Source organism: Salvia miltiorrhiza, chromosome 4 (assembly GCF_028751815.1).
Source record: "Salvia miltiorrhiza cultivar Shanhuang (shh) chromosome 4, IMPLAD_Smil_shh, whole genome shotgun sequence".
In the NCBI taxonomy this organism is placed as follows: Eukaryota; Viridiplantae; Streptophyta; class Magnoliopsida; order Lamiales; family Lamiaceae; genus Salvia; species Salvia miltiorrhiza.
Window position 1 is genome coordinate 6,505,785 of NC_080390.1, and position 20,057 is coordinate 6,525,841.

General features: G+C 37.0%; 1 protein-coding gene across 1 annotated transcript; it reads left to right on the forward strand.

The window, feature by feature from the left end:
* The first annotated feature begins 10,041 nt into the window (after positions 1–10,041).
* Positions 10,042–14,374, forward strand: LOC131022468 (transcription factor ABORTED MICROSPORES). The gene is made up of 8 exons (XM_057951960.1): positions 10,042–10,264; positions 10,348–10,518; positions 10,593–10,674; positions 10,760–10,828; positions 12,228–12,698; positions 12,768–13,013; positions 13,077–13,253; positions 14,078–14,374. Exons 1-8 carry the CDS (start codon positions 10,170–10,172, stop codon positions 14,243–14,245), a joined length of 1,479 nt encoding a protein of 492 aa, XP_057807943.1. The 5' UTR covers positions 10,042–10,169; the 3' UTR covers positions 14,246–14,374.
* Positions 14,375–20,057: the final 5,683 nt, after the last annotated feature.

The window sequence follows — 20,057 nt, forward strand, 5'->3', positions numbered from 1 at the left end:
AACGCTAGGATAATTCTCAAATATTCTTCATGGTCTTTCTCGTTCTTTGAGTATACCAAGATGTCGTCGATGAATACTAAGACAAATTGTCTAAGTATAGATGAAAAACTCGATTCATGAGGTCCATGAATACGGCTGGTGCGTTGATTAGTCCAAATGGCACAACCACAAACTCATAGTGGCCATATCTAGTTCGAAAGGCCATCTTGGGTACGTCTTCTGGACGAATCTTCAGCTAATGATAACCCGATCGCAAATCAATCTTTGAAAACACACTTGCCCCTTTGATCTGGTCAAAGAGGTCGTCTATCCTTGGCAAGGGATACTTGTTCTTGAGTGTTACTTTATTCAACTCTCTGTAGTCTATGCACATTCGTAACGTGCCATTCTTTTTCTTTACGAAAAGTATGGGTACGCCCCAAGGCGATACATTTGACCTAATAAATCCAAGATTCAAAAGTTCTTGCAGTTGTATCTTGAGCTCTTCCAATTCTTTGGGAGCCATCCGGTATGGTGCCCTGGAAATGAGAGCTGACCCGGGCTCCAAATCAATGGTAAACTCGCTTTGTCTATCTGGTGGTGGTCCTGTTAAGATCTCTGAAAATACGTCTGAGAAGTCTCACACGATTGCTACATCTTCTATGTTCTTCTTAGTTCCTTGCGCTCCGTGAAAATACACGAGGTAGGCCGGGTGTCATTTCTTCATGATTTTTGTTGCTTGTAGAGCGGAGATGATCACTTTTCTCCTTTCCATGCCAATCTCGTGGAAATGTGTCGGCTCCCTCCCTGGGGTCAAAAAGATATCCGTCTTTCATTGCACAAGATGGTGGTGTGGTTTTCAGCTAGCCAATCCATCCTAGGATTATATCCACGTCTCTCATCGGTATAACCTACGAGTTGTTCACTACAATCTTGCGTGACCCTATGTTCAGTTCCAGGTTCAAGCACACATGATCTACTGTCGTCATCCCTCCTATTGGTGACAATAAACTCAACTTCTGATTGGCTCTTCCCGTCTTAAGTCTTAATGCATCAACACATGCACTTGCAATGAAAGTATGCGATGCGCCCGTATCAAAAAAAATCAAAAAAAAAAAAAAGTACAACAGGAGTATTGTGCAGCATGCCCATACCTGCCAGGTTACCCTGGTTGTTCTCGGGCTGCTTTTGTCTCATCGCATAAGCTCTAGCATGACGAGGTCATCCATGCTGCTTCTGCTGTTACTGTGGTGGTTGTCGAGGCTATTGCTGAAACGGTTGTTGCTGTTGAGGCTGATACTGTTGTGGGCGTTGATATTGCAACTGCTGATGCTGTGGCTGTTGATTCTATTGTGGTTGTCCAAGGTGTGGTTGGGGTAGAGCTTGGATTGCTCGCAGGTGTGGAGCTTGAATAGGTATGTTCGGCTTTGAACTTGTTCTATACTGCTTGTTCGGGCACTACTTCGCGTAGTGTCCCTTCTAGTGGCAGATATTGCAGCCATCACTACCAGCCTTACAGATTCCCCCATGATTCTTGTTACACCTGGGACAAGGTGGAGTTCTTTGCTGATTACCTCCCATCTGTCTTTGCACATTTTGGTTCCCATATCTTGGTGACTGGAAGGTCTGTCCCTGCCATGGCCTCTTCTCGGCTTGGCCAGGGTTATTGTTGTCTCATTTCCTATTTCCTTTGAAATTCTGGTCATGATTCCGGTTAGGCGGCGGTGCGGGTGCAGTTGCTGTTGCTAGTCTTTCTCCCGGCATTGCCGCTTCAATATCTAACGCTCAACTGAGCGACTCAGTATAGGACAATCCTTCGTAGCTTGCCAAAGCCATCCTAATCTTGTGCCTCAGACCGGCACAGAATTTCTCAGCCATCTTTTCATCCGTGTCAACCTGCTCCGGTGCATACCTAGGCATATCGCAGAACATTCTGTCGTATTGTGTTACCGACATCCTTTCTTGTTTCAGGTTGTAAAATTCGGCTTCCTTTTTCTTGCGATAGCTCTTGGGTATGTACTTGTCATATATACTCGCCTTGAATTGCTCCCAAATCAAATTTTCCAATTGTTCATTTGTCATCGTTTTTCTTCTTGCTTCCCACTAGAAATCAGCTGATCCAGTTAGCTAAAAAAAAAAAAAAAAAAAGCATGCAAGTCAGGCGCTCTTGGTTAGTGCAGCGTAAAAAGTTGAAGATGCGCTCAATAACGCGTATCCAAGCCTCAGCTTCTGCCGGGTCCCCTATTCCGTTAAAGGTAGGTGAGTTCTATCGCAGGAATAATTCCTCAATTCGTCGTTCTGACTGAACAGGTGGTGGAACTATTTCTAGTTCTGGACCTGCTTCCAGGCCTCTATCCTCATTTCGGGGAATCCTTCCCCCTCCTATTGGACGTTCTCGTTTTGGTGGCATTCTATTGGGTTAGAATCACAATGTCGGTGCAAGCATATCATGGTACACTATTATTCTTATTGTTCTGTGCAACTTCTCATATTCCGTTCATCCTTAAACATAGGCAAAACATATAAAGTAACATTGGTGGGCGACTCGTCGCGAAAGACCGGTAAGGTCGCTTTATAACATAGGAAAATTGCCTCAGTGAGGACTTTACATCATCATAAAGATCTAGATTTATGAATCCATCCAAGTACAACACATGATGTACTGGCTATCTGGTTAAGCTATCACAAAAGTACTTAGTTCACTGAACGCCTCAACATCTTACGTCTCCGTACTATTACTACACAAAAGACTATGCCATCATAAGGCGTATAAAAACATCAGAACTATATATGCTTCTGGAATAATTACACAACAACCTACTAGGTACATAAGGCCCTATCTACGAGGGTTAAGTATAAGATCCCTGAGTCAGAGCCTAGCCGCTAGTTGGAGTAGCAGGTATGTCCTCCTCGGGGTCCTCTTTCTCCGAGTCCTCTTCCGGATCATTCCCTATGTCTTCACTACATGGGTGTAACTCATCTTCCCCTCTGTCCGCGGCCTGGGCAACGATGGTCGGGTGGACTAACTTCTCTGTGACCCCGCTGTTAGGATCGTCACCTGTGCGAATCTAGACCGTAGTGGCTCTAGGCTGGTGTGGAGCAGTAGGGGTTTAACATTAGACTTGGGTATTCATCACGTAGTCTCTATCATGATAACTAGTACTAGCTAAGGTTTCGAAAATGCAACTCCGATGTAGAACGATTCAGCTAACTATGTGTAGCACTCTCACTATCATGAGAAGTGTCCAAGACATACTAATTAAGGCAATAGTTAATTCAGTATTCCGTCTTTGCGCGAATAATCCGAACGAAGATCTATGCCCATGTCACTACCTCGTACGTGACACCTTTCTTTATTCCACATTGTATTTGTTTGTCGATTTCACATTTGATTCACAACCCTTGTAACTTATTAATCACCTCAATCTACAAAGAAAAGCAAAAGTGTTCCTGCTAATTTGCTTATACTATTCTGCTCACATTCGTGATCATGCACCCTTAGCGCATCTAAGTTCATTGAGTAACTTCTCCATAAAAGGCATAAGTAAAAATAAACACTTGCATAAAGGTGAAATATAAACTTCAACGTTCAAAACTTTCTGTTGCCTTCCTTTTGTTGAGCATGGTGACGTGATGAAGTGTTGAGCTTTTGTCGACTGACTTTGCAAATTAGGGATCATACTGGGAGAAATTGGGTAACTCTTGAGTTCAGAGCAAATGAACTGCTCTGATACCATTCTGTCACGACTGGTCTTAATTAAGGATAATTAAGCCGGGAAACTATGACCAAGGGTTGGAGATAAGAAGCGGGATAGAAAGGGGATGAACGAATAAGAAATAAACGACGAAGAAATATACTTAAACATTAACAACGAAGGGAACATTTACAACAAAGTTGGAGTCGTAATGACTTAGTCAAACTAGTAAGTCCGGATAGCTCCGACTTAGCTAAAATAACATGAAATTCTTTTGAGTACGCAGCGGAAGAAGGTTCTGACTACATGTATGAAGACATGTACTCAAGAGTTCTTTAATACATATGGCTTCAGACAAAAGGGGTTTCCTGCTCGTCACTTCATCACCACCGGCTACTGCTCAACCTGCACATTTAGAAATACATGCAGGGCTGAGTACAAAAGTACTCAGTGGGTACATATGCCTATAGAAATTTTCATTGAAATAATCAAATTGTCATGCCATCTTAACAGTGCAACAAGGGAGTTTATGTGAAATAGGCCCAAGCTCACTAAATTCGTTTGTGATTCTTAAAGTTCGACTGATCAGTCTAAGTTCTCTTGTAATCTATCATATTTGGAACTGTGTGCCGGAGAGGTGGCCACCTCTCACAAACACTTGACCGGCCAACCCGCTAGATGACTCACGGTCACTGGTGTACACTAGCCCTGGCAGGATAGCTATCAACTGCTCAGGACCCGAATTCGATTGCATCATTGGCAAAGCCAAAGCAGATAGATATCATACTAAAATTGAAACATTTTATGGCAAGAAAATACTTGAAATAACTTTAACTCAAAGATTTTATCATGAAATAACTTGCTTGAACGTAACATTTAAACTCATTTGATATATATGAAAGTAATGCCCACCTGATATGAAATCTTTATGATTCAGTGGTTCCTTGATTGACTGTTATTCCCGACCTTGACCTTGATTTCGAGAAAATACATAAGATACTTACTCGGGAAAAATTCTCAGAATGAGAATGCATAATTCAACATGCATGAATCTGGTATGCATGAACTAATCTTCTGAGCGATAGTCGGGAAATTTTACTATAAAATCCTCGTTAATAAATTTAGCTAATTCTCGTTTATCGCGGTCGAATAAAGTTGTGATTCTTCCTTTTTCATCGGAACATTCTAATTCGTAAAATAAATAATCTCGCTCTTATATTCGATCGAAGAAAAAGAACTAACTCGGCTTTAATCGAGATGTGACCTTGTAGAATTTATCGGGCTTAACAGTAGAACATAATCACTAATGTAACTTCAATTAATTAATGACTCAAAATAAGGTAGCCGATTAATTAAATAAAACAAATGGCTTTAATGAAATAAACGATAACAGTCCTCTTTAAATTATTTGGGCTTGAAGGAGATAGTAATAAGCTCATTAATTAAGAGGCTCAATAAAATAGCCTACTAATTAATTCAAGAATGGCTTGAATTAAAGCACTGCAGCTGTCTAAATAAAATAACGAAAGTGTCCCAATGATATAATAATTAATGTGGGCTGGAAAGAATAAATCTTAGTTCAATAGGCAATTTAATCGGCCCAACTGAAGAATTAAACTGGCCCAACGGAATATAAATGGGATTAGAAAAAGAAATTATCAATAACTATCTCAGCCCAATTCTTTTAAAACAATTTAAAGCCCATACAGCAATTAAAGAAAAAGGCCCAAACTTAAAATAACTCGGCCCAACTAACAAGGGAGTGGCCCAAAAGAAATAAACAAACACAGTCCAATCTCTTCTTCCCTTTCAAAACTCTCGGCCTCTCTCTTTCTCACGGAGCCGACGCTCTGCTTCTTCCTCAAGGCCGGCCGCTCGGCCTCTTCTCCAAATCGATCGGCCCTGCCTTCTACGGCCACTCAGCTGCCGGCGCACACAACTCCGGCGTTCTTCTCCCCTGTTCTTCTGCTGAACTCGTCCATGGCAAAAAGGCGTGCCCTAAATCGAGCCCTAACTCTGGAAATCCTCGTCGCAGCCGCATCCTCGTCTGAATCCGGCGACTCAAACGACGCCGGTCGTCGTCTGGGAGCGGCGCCAGTCGTCGTCTGGTATCCCTCTCCGACGTCGAGCCCTAGGTTTCAGAAAAGGGAAAAATCGCCCCAGTCGAGCGGTTGCTGCTCCAGGCCCTGGTGCCGGTCTTCTTCTTCTCCCCTAGATCGGCAACGCCGTAGTTGTCGCCTCGGGTCTCGGCGAGGCCGAGAGAGTTCGCCCCTGCCACCGTTATCGTCGTCTTTGTCTCAAACCACACGAGGCAGTCGGCCCTTCCCCATCTAAGAGCTAAGTTCCACTTTTCTCTTCCTTTCTAGTTTCTAGTAGTTGTTAAGGATTTGGGGAAATTCTTACAACTTGCTATTCTAGAATGCATCAGGTTGTGAATGTGAAGTATATAAATCCTCCTGTTGTAAAGTATTTCATGGCTATTTGAGGTAGATGAACTATGATTATGCTAAATATGGATGCGAACTGAATTGAATACTTGAGATAGCAAATTACCTTGAGTATCTAGCTTGTTGGTTGGCTGTTGTGGTATTGATGATTGAGATGGGGAATAACTGAAATACAAGGAAGGTGTTATTGCTTTAAAATGCAGGTGGAGGTTATGGCAGGAAGTGGAAACGTTCAAGCCGAAGCTTACCTTGAGGATTTGGCGGAAGTTGGGCAGCTCTGTCCCTCACGTTAATGAAGTCTCAATGAACTCTCTAGCAAATAACACTTCTGCTAGGTGGTGTTTTAGTTGTGTTTTTCTGCAGGTGGCAGCAAATGTTGACAAAAGGGAATGTTGCTGCAAGCAGCAAAAATGGAAAGAGTTGCTGCCAAACTTGAAAAAATTGTAGAACCTTTGACTAACAGATTGGTGAAGTGGGGTGGCTGGCAGCTGCTAAGGAATAGGGGTAGGGTGTAGGGAGAAGGGGATTGGTAGAGTTGGGCGGCTGTGGCAGAGCTGTTGCTGCTTTACACACGCACGCCTCCTCTCTCTTTTGTTTCTTCTCCTATTTCCTCCCTATTTCCTTTCTTTCTCCTATTTCTTTTCTTCTTTCTTTTACTCATTCACCTTTGATGATGCAGCCGGTGTGTAATAGGAGTATAGGAAAGAATTTTTATAACTGTAATATGTAACGTGTGATGGTGTATCTGCTTGATATTAATATCGATAGACTGTAAAAATAATTCTAAATTAAATCCGAAGATTTAATTCTCCTCTCAAGCGGGAATAAATTCACGACTTAAACAAGTACAAAAATAATAACAACTAATAATATAAATAATATTTCTACTAAATAACATGACTTTGCTAAGTCAGTTATGAACTTGGAATAAAAATTATTGATTGCTCAATAATCCTTATCGCGGTTTCTCACGCGAAATAAAATAATAACTCTGCTTTAAGTTTTATATAACTCAAAATCATAAGTCGAAAACAAACATAGATCAACATTGGGTTTCATCACTGAAAGATGCAATAATTAATTATCGCATTACTAATCTTAAATAAATAAAATAAAAAAAAAAGAGCGGGTCATTACACGACGCGCGTGCGCATGTTGTCTATTAGCGCCCTCAAATAGACTACACCTACATACATGACATGCGATTTTCAAATAGATGACACGCTTCGCATGTTGTCTATTAGCATTTTTCTTGTAGTGATAAGATAAGATATTTAACCTTGAATATTAACCACTCTACCATTAGATAGTCTAGGTCAACACACATAAAATAAACGCACACAATAATTGTCACTTTTTTTGTTAATAAGATAAAAAAATATTTTAAAAGCATATATAATAATTGTCACTTTTTTTTAAGAGAAACAAATACACGAACACAATAATTGTCACTTTTTTTAATAGGATACACAAATACAATTAAGGACTCTGTGACGATAGACTCAAATAGAAGATCTTTGTCCTTTGACATTAACCATATTATCTCACGCGCACACAATTTTTTTTAATCAATGAACAAATAATTTTAAAGATCGCATGCCAAAACTTGAATCCGGTACCTTTAGTCTTATATATTAATCAAACTATCACTAAAATAATAAGAATTGCCACTTTTCTCTATGGGCGCGTTTGCTTTTTATCTCTCTCTAAATAGAGGAATAATATGATGAGGTATAAATTTATCACTTAAAGTGGGGATCACAATGTTTATATCTTATTTGGTTTGAATAATAATATATTTATCCACTAATTATAAGTTATCATAAATGATACCACCCTCTTTTAGGTATAAAACTATCCATTTTCCAAGGAAAAAGATGTTGCTCAAAAATTATACCATCTACTTGAATTTTTATATTACGTCAAAATAAACGAGGTATACGGTGATAAATGAAACTTATTCCTTACTTATACCTCAAAGCAAACAGTTTCTAAGCTTATTGTTGGGAAGAGATATACAAGATTTTGTATGATGGAAATATGATTTCCGATGCAAAAATCAATTAAATATGAAGTATGAATTTCAAATTCATACAGATTAAATATAACTGTGGATTTGCAGGTGAGTAGTTGAGACTAGGGATGGCAATCGGGTACGATGGGTACAGATAGTGACTATCCATACCTATACTCACGAACTAAATGGATAGTGGTTTTTAACCACGAAACTATCCATGGATATCAAATGGTATCCAAACCCGCCAACCACGGATACCCGCTACCCATCGGGTATCCTCGAACCCGCTATCCGTCGGATACCCGTCACCCACTATACACCACCCACTATCCATTGGATACCCGCAAAACATAATTTAATTATAAATTTATAACAAATTTAATACAAAAAAAAAATCAACACAAATAACATAGTTCAAATCCACATCTTTCATCCATGTTGAAATCCACAAATAACAAAGTTTAAATCCAAAGTCATCAACTAAAATATAAAATCCAACAAAGTTCTATGGTTGCTCAACAGTAGAAATATAGCTATCTTCATTGAAAGCTTCTTCTTCATTTTCAAGACATGTCCAAAAACTTTCATTCTTTCCTTGACCTATGAAATAAACAATTATTTAGATTAAAAATATGTTGCCCCATATCTCAAATGTATATTCAAAGCCCATATTTTTAGGATTTTTTTTGTGGGTATTTAACGGGTATTTTCGCGGATATTTTTCGCGGGTAGACGAGTTTCACGGGTATGGATAGTAACTATCCATACCCATATCCACGAACTAAATGGATAGTGAATTGTAACCACGAAACTATCCGTAGATATTAAATGCCTCTCAAACCCATCCTAATAGGTTTGAATTTTCGCGGATATTCGTTACCCGCGCATAAATTGTCATCCCTGATTGAGACATAAAGAAACAAACGAATAAAAGACTTTTTATGTAAATAGAGAGATCTAAATTTCAAATTTCACCATAGTGTCTTCTAATTAAAAGGAAGATCAAGCATAAAGTGGTTGTACACGTACGCTTTAAAGAAAAGGAAGAAAAAGAATTTGAAGAGATGTGGTTGTAGAGTTAGTTAAGAACGTTATGATTTATGTTTCATGCAAAAGGCGTTGCCGTAGTTATAGGAGATATATAATTTAATTTAGGTTTTTCTTTTCAATTTCAATTCATAGTTAGTTTAATTTCGTAATTATTTGTTAATAGGGTTTTGTATATATCAAATTAGCGTTTTATTCGTCTGATGTGTTCAGCGTCTCATTTTGATAGTCACATCATATTAAAATTGAAGAAAATTGACGACCGCATCAAAATTAGAAAATAAAATAAAATGAAAGGTATCATGAGGGAAAAATAAAGTTTAGGTGTAATTCTCGAATTTCTGAAAATATTTTAGATTTACATACAATTAATCTTATAATATATTTTAATTAGCTTCAATTTTACTATCAAATACTCCTCCGTCCCATTTATAATGATACATTTTTTTTCTAGACATGGAGATTAAGAAAAAAGTGTTTAGCGCGTAAAATTAATGTGGACCACTTGTATCAATTGTGTATGATATAAAGTAAGTTGAGCACAAGAATTAAAGAGAGTTAGCGATTCAAATTATTTCTATTTTTGAGAAAGTGTCATTATAAATTAGACAGATCAAAAAGAAAATTGTGACATTATAAATGGAAAATATAGAATATTAATTATTCTTCATTGTATTATAACAATTTTTATTTAACAATTCAAAATAATCCAACATTAATTTGTTTTACTCCATCAAATTTCTAGTAACCTACCCGTTTTAGAAGCTAAGTTTCATGCATGCTCCGTTCCTCACCTACCAAAATATGAGTAATAATAATTAGGCTCTCCACATAACAATACAGAGAGAGGATATATGTGAGGTAAAAACGATCAAATTAAATCTGCTGATATAAAAAATCTTGAGAAAAATCATGGCATAAAAAGGACACTACTATTATATATATATGAATTTGTTGTGAAGAAGAAATTAAAGAGGCAGAGAAATGCTAGTGCAAAGCTTCATAGAGAGGCTTAGGCCCCTTGTGGGGATCAAGGGCTGGGATTACATCGTGCTGTGGAAGCTCAGCGATGATCGCAGGTTAATTAATTAACCTAATCATCATTAGTGTAAACATGAGCTGATTAGTGATGTTAATTTCATGTCTGTTTTAATCTTTTTAGGTCTATTGAGTTGATGGATTGCTGCTGTGCCGGAGGAGACAACGCCGACGAGCTCGGCTTCGAGGCTTCTTCTTCTACCCTTCCTTGTAGAGACGTCATGTATCCTCATCCAAGGCTCAAGTCATGTGATTTACTTGACCTCATTCCTTCATCCATGGTGTTGGATTCTGGGTAATTAATTAATTCATTAATTATCTATTGATTACTATATTGATGTTGTATTAATACATTAATTAAATTTGCAGAGTTCATGCACAAACCTTGTGCTCAAACCAAGCTAGGTGGCTCAACTACTCACACAGCTCAGATTCAAGCCTCTCATCACAAGTAGGCTAGCTTGATCATAGATTATTCAAATTTCATTATATCTTTCTTTTGTTAATTTCAATAATGATCCATATTTGAAGTGTAGGATGATATTGGAACTCGAGTTTTGATCCCGTTGTCCGTGGGATTAGTGGAGTTGTTCGTGAATAATCAGGTGATGAGATGAAATTAATATTAAAGTGGATGGAGTGATAATTATATAAATAAAATTCATTCTTTATAATATAAATCATTCATCTTTTTTATAATAAAAAATAAATTCATTTTTCATTTAATATTTACAAAAACACATGCACATACATTAATTACAATTTATAGACGGCCGTAGACTATGGTTTTTATACACATACAATATACAGCAATTTCAAGACGTACAATCATAAACAAAACTAAAAATACATATGTTAAGCGGTAAGGGGTTAATACTTAATGCCTAATGTCAAAAGTCTTGGGTTCGAGTTCCCTGTGGCATGACCTTTAAATTTCTTTATTTAATACTGTTAATTTATCAAAAAAAAAAATACATATGCGTATACTTTAAGGTTTCGAAAATACCGTAAATAAAAGTTAAAAATAGCACGCACATACACAGAGGCGGATCTATTTGGGGCGGTCTTTTTTTTTTAGAGTAGTATTATACATGTATCATATATTTAAAGTTAATTAGTTGATTTTGTCCCCCCAGCCCCAAATCCCAAGTCCCAACCGTTACAAAAAAAAGGACTTTGGGCCTTTGGCCCATTAGAATGTAACAAAGTGGCGGCTGTGATTAGAGAGGTATCACAAGCGATTCCTCAGAGAAAAATAATAGAAATTGGAGAGAAGAGGTGAACAGACGTCTGATTCCTCAAATAAAGAAAAAAAATTAGATAGAGGCAGGACTTCTGATTCCTCAAAGAAAAATAAAAGAAATTAGAGAGAGGAATATAGAGTCAGATAATCGATATTGACATAGTGCACTGCAACAAGTTGTTCTAAAAAATAATAGTGAGAGTTTTGGAGGTAAGAAAAATATTTTATTTGATTTTAAATTTATCGCATTCTTTACTTTTTAAAGTATTATTATATATTTGTGTATTTCATATACGAATGGCAAGTGAAACGCCTAAATCAAAAAAATCGAAAGGAGTGACAAAACAACCCGACCTTCGGTAATTTATTTTTTCGTACCCCCGCTGCACATACACTACATCATAACGTAGATTGCTGATGATAGACTACATTAGTTATTGAACCGTAATATTTGTTCACAAAAAATAATACATACGTACAATATACTACAACAGTTTTAAGACAACCGTAAACCAAAAAAAATACATATGCACATACGCTACGATTTCGAAAATACAATATACTACATCAGTTAAAAAAGCACGCACATACACTACACGTGATCATCACCGTAGATAGACTACAGTAGTTATTGAAACCATAATCCTTGTTCACAAGACATGTGCTAGGGTTTTGGTTATAAACCGCAATCAAAAGGTATAGACTACATTTTTTCTCAAAAATCATATGTGCAAATTTGTAACAACGATGGTGGTGTATAGGTGGGTGAAGACGAAGGTGTGGTGGATCTGATCAGGGTGCAATGCAGCATCTTCCTGGAGCATCAGACAACGATGAGTAACTCCGGGACCACAGACTCCTTCTCCTCCGGTCAAAAGGATCCAATGAGCCTCTTCCAGCAGCCGGTTTCGTCTCCCAATGAGAAGATGATGGAGTTGCCTAACGACATCTCCATTGACAGGATCCATCTCTCCAACGGCATATTTCTGGAGGGGGAGTGCATCTTTACTCCGTCAATGGAGAATGCGTTTCACGATCAGATGCAGGAGGAGTGTGAGAACAATCGATCGGATGACTCGGATCCTAATGATCAAGATGAAGATGATCCAAAATACAGGAGGAGGACCGGGAAAGGGCCCCAGTCAAAGAACCTTGAGGCCGAGAGGAAGAGGAGGAAGAAGCTCAATGACAGGCTCTACGCCCTTCGTGCATTGGTGCCCAATATTTCTAAGGTAGGGCCTCCCTTCAGTCATTGTGCATCGTACGGGTGTAATACTGAGCATGCATGCGTGTTTGGGCAGTTGGATAGAGCTTCTATTCTTGGAGATGCAATCGAGTATGTGAAGGAGCTGCAAAAGCAGGCGGACGACCTGAAACTCGAGCTGGAACAGCAGTCTGACGACGAGGGGAGCGCAAGAAGGACAGACGAGTTCCCACAGATTCAACAAAAACGCGGCCCTAAACGCGAGCAGGAGAGTCTTGCTAGTGGCTATCACAACGCCTCCAAACAGAAGCATGAGAGCGATCAAAAAGTGCAGCAAATGGAGGTAATTAATTAATTAATTAATTAATTATTGCGGTGTTTGTGTAATGATGAATTTGTGGTGTAGCCCCAAGTGGAGGTGTACCAAGTGGATGGGAAGGAGTTCTTCGTGAAGGTATTTTGTGAGCATAAAAGTGGTGGATTTGTGAGATTGGTGGAGTCTCTCTGTGCAATGGGACTCGAAGTATCTAATGTTAACACAACCAGACACACTTGCTTGGCTTCTAGCATCTTCAAAGTCGAGGTAAAATCAAAACAATTTCTCCATCAACAACCAACTTATTAACAAACATACATACAGTCTCTCTCTCTATATATATATATATATATATATATACACACACACACGTGGGGATTAGATCAAATTATAAAAACTTCTCTTAACATACAAGCTACAAACTTCTTGCACTTAATCTATAAAATAACTGTACTTGACTTATAAAGCATCTTACTTTAGTGGTCTTGGGTTTGAATTCCAAAAGTAGCATAATTACAGAATAATTTATTACCACGAAAATGCATGCAGTTACTTTATACGTTAATTGCAATAACTCTATAGGTCAAGTGCAAGGTTCTTAGCTAGTTTTTATTTGTATTGAAACTCAACCTTATATATATATATATATGTGTGTGTGTGTGTATATGTATGTTTGTAGGGAGAGGTTCAAATGAGAACCATTATATAAAATGAGAGCAAAGAAATTATTCTCAATCATTTGATCGTGAAGATCAATGGTGTAGATAAATGCAGCGGCATATGAGTTCGAATCTTAGAGCGAGTGGAAATTTTATTGTTTTCGACTGCATTAAATTAATTAAATGTTAGTGCATGCATTCATTTTATAGAGAAAAACATTGTTCTCACGTTCTCATATATGATAACCATAACCTATGTTTGTATATATAGAGTTTGTATATATAGAGTTGAAATCTAGTGAAAATTATACATGAACAATTCTACGAACTCGACATGAACAATCATTTAATTAGTTGAATGTGTTCATGTGTTATATTGATATGTTTATATCGGATTTTATTGATTTATTTGTATATTTTTATTTCTAACAGAGGAAGAATGAGGAGACGGTGGAAGCTGATGATGTGAAGGAGTCGTTGCTGGAGCTGACGAGAAATCCGTCGGGAATGTGGGGTGGTCACGGCGGAGCTGCAGAATCGGAAACCAACAATGACGAGATGCACCACTCCTTGTGCACTTCCCACCATCATCAACACTAACCACTACGAGCCTCTCTCTTTTTTTTTCTTTTTTTTTTTTCACTTTTTTAATTACACACACTCAGATATGTCTTGAATTATAATAATTAAAAAGATTATCGCCTTGATGCAAGTTTAGGCGAATCATAACTGCCGATGGGTTTATCCTTGGCCATGCAATTAATAGTTATAGTGTCGTTGTGCTAACTACTAACCATCCATCACCAATTTCAGATTTTCTACGTAATTGGTATTTAATTTAAATAGCATTTGCACCCCGTGCAAAGCACATGATTTTTTTTTATTTATATAAAATTGATACAACTCAATTATTATATTTATAAATATAATAAAAAAATTAATTTTAACTGAATATATTTGAGCTGAATATTGAAAAAAAAAATTCACAATAGTGAAAACTGATATTATGAAAATAAGAAATAAAAATAAATAATTTTAAAAATAGACCTATTTAAAAAGGATGAGAGAGGAGAGAGATTTTTTTTTTAAATTTTAGTCTTTAAATAAATATAATTTTAACATTTTAAATCAAATATTTGCATAAAATATATCAAATTAAAGCTCTTATCGTGATCTTTAATTTGATATGCATATTAAATATTGTTAGTAGTGAATTCGCGTGAATTCACAACCAGTCGAATTCGCGTGAATTCACAACCAGTCGAATTCACAACTAGGGCTGTAAACGAGCCGAGCCGAGCCGAATACAAGCAGGCTCGAGCTCGGTTCGTTTAAATATTCGGGTGTTCGAGCTCAGCTCGAGCTCGATTCGAGCTTTTATCTTGTTGATCGAGCTCGGCTCGTAATCCACTTACCAAGCTCGAGCTCGGTTCGAACTCGGCTCGGGTGATGCTCGATAATGTCGAATTCGAGCTTGAGTTCGAGCTCGACTCGTTAAATGTTTGTATATGTGATATTCGAGCTCGAATTCCTTATAAATTTGGGAAAAGCTTCTTAATTAATGTTATTCAAGCTCGAGTTCGATTCGTTTAAGGCTCGTACAATAGCTCGATTGAAGGCTCGACTGAAGGTTCATGAATAGGCTCGCAAACATGTTCGCGAGCTCAACGAGCCAAGTACTATCAGGCTCGAGCTCGGCTCGATAAAAAATTCGAGCTCGAAATCAGGCTCAAGCTCGGCTCGTTTACTATCGAATCGAGCTCCGAACGAGCTTTTTTCGAGCCGAATCTCGAATAGCTTGCGAGTAGCTCTGTTCATTTACAGCCCTATTCGCAACCAGTCGAATTCACAACTATCATTAATTTTGGTTGTGAATTCAAACTTTAAAACTCGAATTCACAACTGAATAACTAGTATTGATTGTGAATTCAAGTTTTAAAGATTGAATTCACGACTAAAAATAGTGTTAGTCGTGAATTCGAGTTTTAAAACGTAGTCGTGAATTCAATCTTTAAAACTTGAATTCACAACTATAAAAAGTGTTAGTCGTGAATTTGCGTGAATTCACAACTAGAAATATTATTAGTAGTGAATTCGCGTGAATTCACAACTATAATTAAATACTATTAGTCGTGGATTCAAGTTTCAAATGAATTCACAACTAAAATATTGTTAGTCGTGAATTCAAGCTTTAAAACTTAAATTCACGACTAGCATTATTTCTAGTTGTGAATTATCAATCTTTTTGATCAAGAAAATAGCTTTTATTAAGAATGCTTGGTACCAGAGGTACCCAACATAAGCTACACAATAAGAGACGCAATGTTTCTAGAACACCAGGAGGAGGAGGAGCTTGGCTCCAAATCTAACAATTTAAAGCTTTTGTTCCAACTCCACATTCTAGCTTTAATCTCGAGTATCGGTTTCTTAGACTCCCACGACTTACCTTCAAATCTACTGTCGTTACGCCTCTTCCACAGTTGCCATATAGTACACATCCAGAGTGTCGTGAATTATCATCAAACTAATTGTGAATTAATAGATTTGGTTGTGAATTCAAGAACATTAAGTTGTGAATTCATAGATCTGGTCGTGAATTCAAGAATATTAAGTTATGAATTCATAGATCTGGTAACGAATTCAAAAACTCTAGTGATAATCAAATATTATGTCCAACCAAACAGTGTTTAATATTCAAAAATCATGAGAAAGCAAACAAAAAACTTTGAAAAAATAACTTAAAAGATTTTACACAAACACTAGAGTTTCCAAATTTACACCAATACTATTGCCCCAGTGATGAACAAAAGCATGATAGGTGCAATAAATGTTGTGAAAATTTTGTGAGCAGTTTTGATCACTATTTTATTAGCGATAAAAATACCGCAACTAACACGGTATAATCATAGCATAAATAGTAAGTAGAGTATCGTATCCACGAGAACTGATAAACGAAAATACTTTAAGTAATCCTATCAAGACCCTACCAATATCCAGGAAAAACACTAAAATGAATGAATGAGTAATAAACAGAGCAAATCAGAATCAAATATAAAATTAGATAAAAAACGACCCCCCTAGGGATGTAAATCCATCAATCGAATTCACATAATCAACCTATTAATCATAATTACCAGTTTAATCCAGCTATGATGAGAGATCACACAAATAATCAATTACTCGATCTCGCTAGAGCAGCAATGACAGTAGATTAGTAAATTATCTATTTCTGTTAGGTCTCAAGAAAATCTACTAACTCTCAATAGCACCTAAGAATAACTCCCTATGATTCACCTATCTCCGTTAGGTCTCAAGGTTAAAATCATATCATACATTCCTGAATCCGCTAAACAGTTATCTCCGTTAGGTCTCAAACCGAATAGCTACACATGCAAAATATTGGCCAGATAATCCACAAGAAATCAAGCACCAATAATTATGAATCATAAACTGAAAGACAAAAAGGTATTAACAAGTTAATCACATGAATTCAATTAATTATTTACAAACCCTAGAATCAGATGAAGAACTTAGCCAGACATAGCAAAATAAAACATAAACATAATTATAAAGTCAGCAATTGTAAAAACTGAATTATATAAAAACCCGTAATAAAACCAAAGTAACAATCTTGAATCTTCAATCCTTGCAGAAATCCAATTCAAGCTCTAAATTCTAGAAAGCAAAGAAAACTAAAAGCTATAAAATTAAATAATAAAGTCTGGACCCCTAAATAGGTCAATAATGAGCCCTATTTATAGGCTCAGGGAAAAACCCAACTTAAACTCGAAAATACAATAAAAAAAACGCAAAAACTAGAAAACGCGGACGAAACGACGACCAGAACGGCGGGCGCTATTTGGGTCGCCGTTTTCCTTCATAAAAAAGTCCAAAAACGGCGGGCGTCGTTTTTCAGTTTCCAAGTACAAAATCCGGACAGCAGGATCGGCGGTCGCCGTTTTGACCACCGTTCTTCTTCATCAAAATGCCCAAAATTGGCGACCTCTCCCAGTGGTCGCCGTTTCATCCCTGAACTCGGTTCTTCCTCATTTTCTTCATCTTGTTTTAATATCTTGGGCCGTTTCTGGTCCATCTCTTCCCTTAGACACATCCTCTCATCATCAATGCTCCAATAACACTAATTCCTGCATCAAATTGGCGCAAACTATACCTAAACGTGAAATCATGAAATAATATGAAATAAACTCTAAATGATAACACAACGGGCCCAACTTCGACACAATTCACAGAATATAAGCCATAAAAACCATGCAAAATGAGGGTTTATCAAGTTCATCTCCATTGAAGTAAATCTTCTTCGAAAACGCCCATCCCTGTTTCAGAGTAAACGTATCCCTATCCTTCTTCAATAGTATCTTAGTCTACACATTCCCAAACTCCCCTGCCTCCATCTAAATATCTCACGCCAACGATGAGAGAGAGAGAGAGAGAGAGAGAGTACATGAGAGAAAAAGATGAGAGAGATAGAGAGTACATGAGAGAAAAAGATGAGAGAGATAGAGAGACAAATAAGTGAGAGAAAGATGATAGAGAGAGAGAGAGAGAGTGTGTGTCTGTGTAAGAAAAAGAGAGATGAGATCTGTTGTGATATTTTTTTTTGAAAATATGTAGTGTATTTGTGATGATATATTTGTGGGTAATTTTTTAATTTTAATCTTAGGGATAATTTAGTCATTTAACATAAAAATTGGCTATTTTTTAAATTTTTTATTTGAGTGAGTATTTTTTTTAATTTACTATAAGAAATAGACTAGTTTGATATATTGACTCATTTAATTATTCATTAATTTGTAATTTGGTATATATAGTGGTGAAATCTGTCTATGATGATCTAATTTCTTAATTATAATGACATTTTAGAAGAAACTTTTTTTGGGGAACAAATAAAATAGGGAGCTCTATAAATAAATTTGTAGATACTATGTCCATTACATGTATTTGTTCATCACAAATATTATATATTTTCTTTCGTCCCATTACAAATGTCCCACTTTTTATAATGAGATGCCTCATTACAAATGTCTAATTCATTTTTTGGCAATATATTCTATACCTAATATTTAAATAATCTCCACCAACCCATTTTATCTACTTTTTACACAATTCTTAATCTTCGTGCCCAAAAGTAATGTGACATTTGTAATGGGATGGAGGGTGGTGAAGCAGAAAATAACACCCAATAATAAAATAATAATCGAGACAAGATTTACGTGGTTCGGTCATTAAGACCTACGTCCACAGGAGTTCTTCGATTTTCACTATACTTCGATATAATTACATTTTACAAGTGTTGCTCTGAAATAAACCATGATCCTCCAATGCTAATGCTAAATTTTTATTTATAGATGTGAGAGTGAGCCCTAAAGGCCTTAGGCCCATGAACTCTAATAATTGGATTTAGGCCCTTTAATGCCTTAATACACTTAACTTTAGTCTTGGTTTGACCCATCCGCGTAGGGATGGCAACGGGCCGGATCTGGACCGGATCTCATCAATACCAGATCTAGATCCGTTTTAATCTATCAGATCCAGATCCGAATCCAGATCCGCGGATCTGAAAATTTTGGATCCAGATTCAAATCCGTCAGATCCACGGGTTTGCGGGTCCAGATCCATGGATCTTCTATTTTTAAATTAAATTTAAAAAAAAGTTACAAAATGAACATCTAATTTTAATCATGAAAAATATTGCACAAAATACATTCATGCAATACAAAGATAAAATAAATTTTTAATTCTTAATTCTAATTCTAAATGATAGTGTATTGTTTATAATTTTTAATATATTTAATATTATTTATAAAATAAATACAAAATATAAAAAATATATATTAAATAAAACGAATCCATGGGTCGGATCTGGGTCGGATCCGGATCTGAAATTTTTAGATCCGGATCCAGATCCGTTTTTAAAATTGAGATCCAGATTTTTAGATCCGAATCCAGATCCGTTTTTAAAATTGAGATCCAGATCCGTTGGGTCCAAAAAGTTGAGATCCAGACCCTGAAAAATGGATCTGGACCGAGTCCAAGATCCATTGCCATCCCTACATCCGCGCTTGTTTGACGGCGCCGAAAGCTTCGCTATCTTATGACTGCGCCGAGACTTCAAGTTCTTTATACTGCGCAGGTGCTTCGAGCTCTTTAGGTTGCGCAAGCACCTTGACTTCTTCGGCTGGTTCGGGTAATGATAATAGAATTCCCTCGTTGCCCGTGCTAAGTAGTCCCCTTGAGCTGCGCAGGCGAGTCGTCCCTTTATTATCCGAGGTCTTCAATTAAACCTGCGCTGGTTGGCTTCTTCAATAATAATAATAATAATAATAATAATAATAATAATAATAGTAATCAAGTAAGATGTTCTTGTATTGCTAAGCACATCGCTGATGAGTAT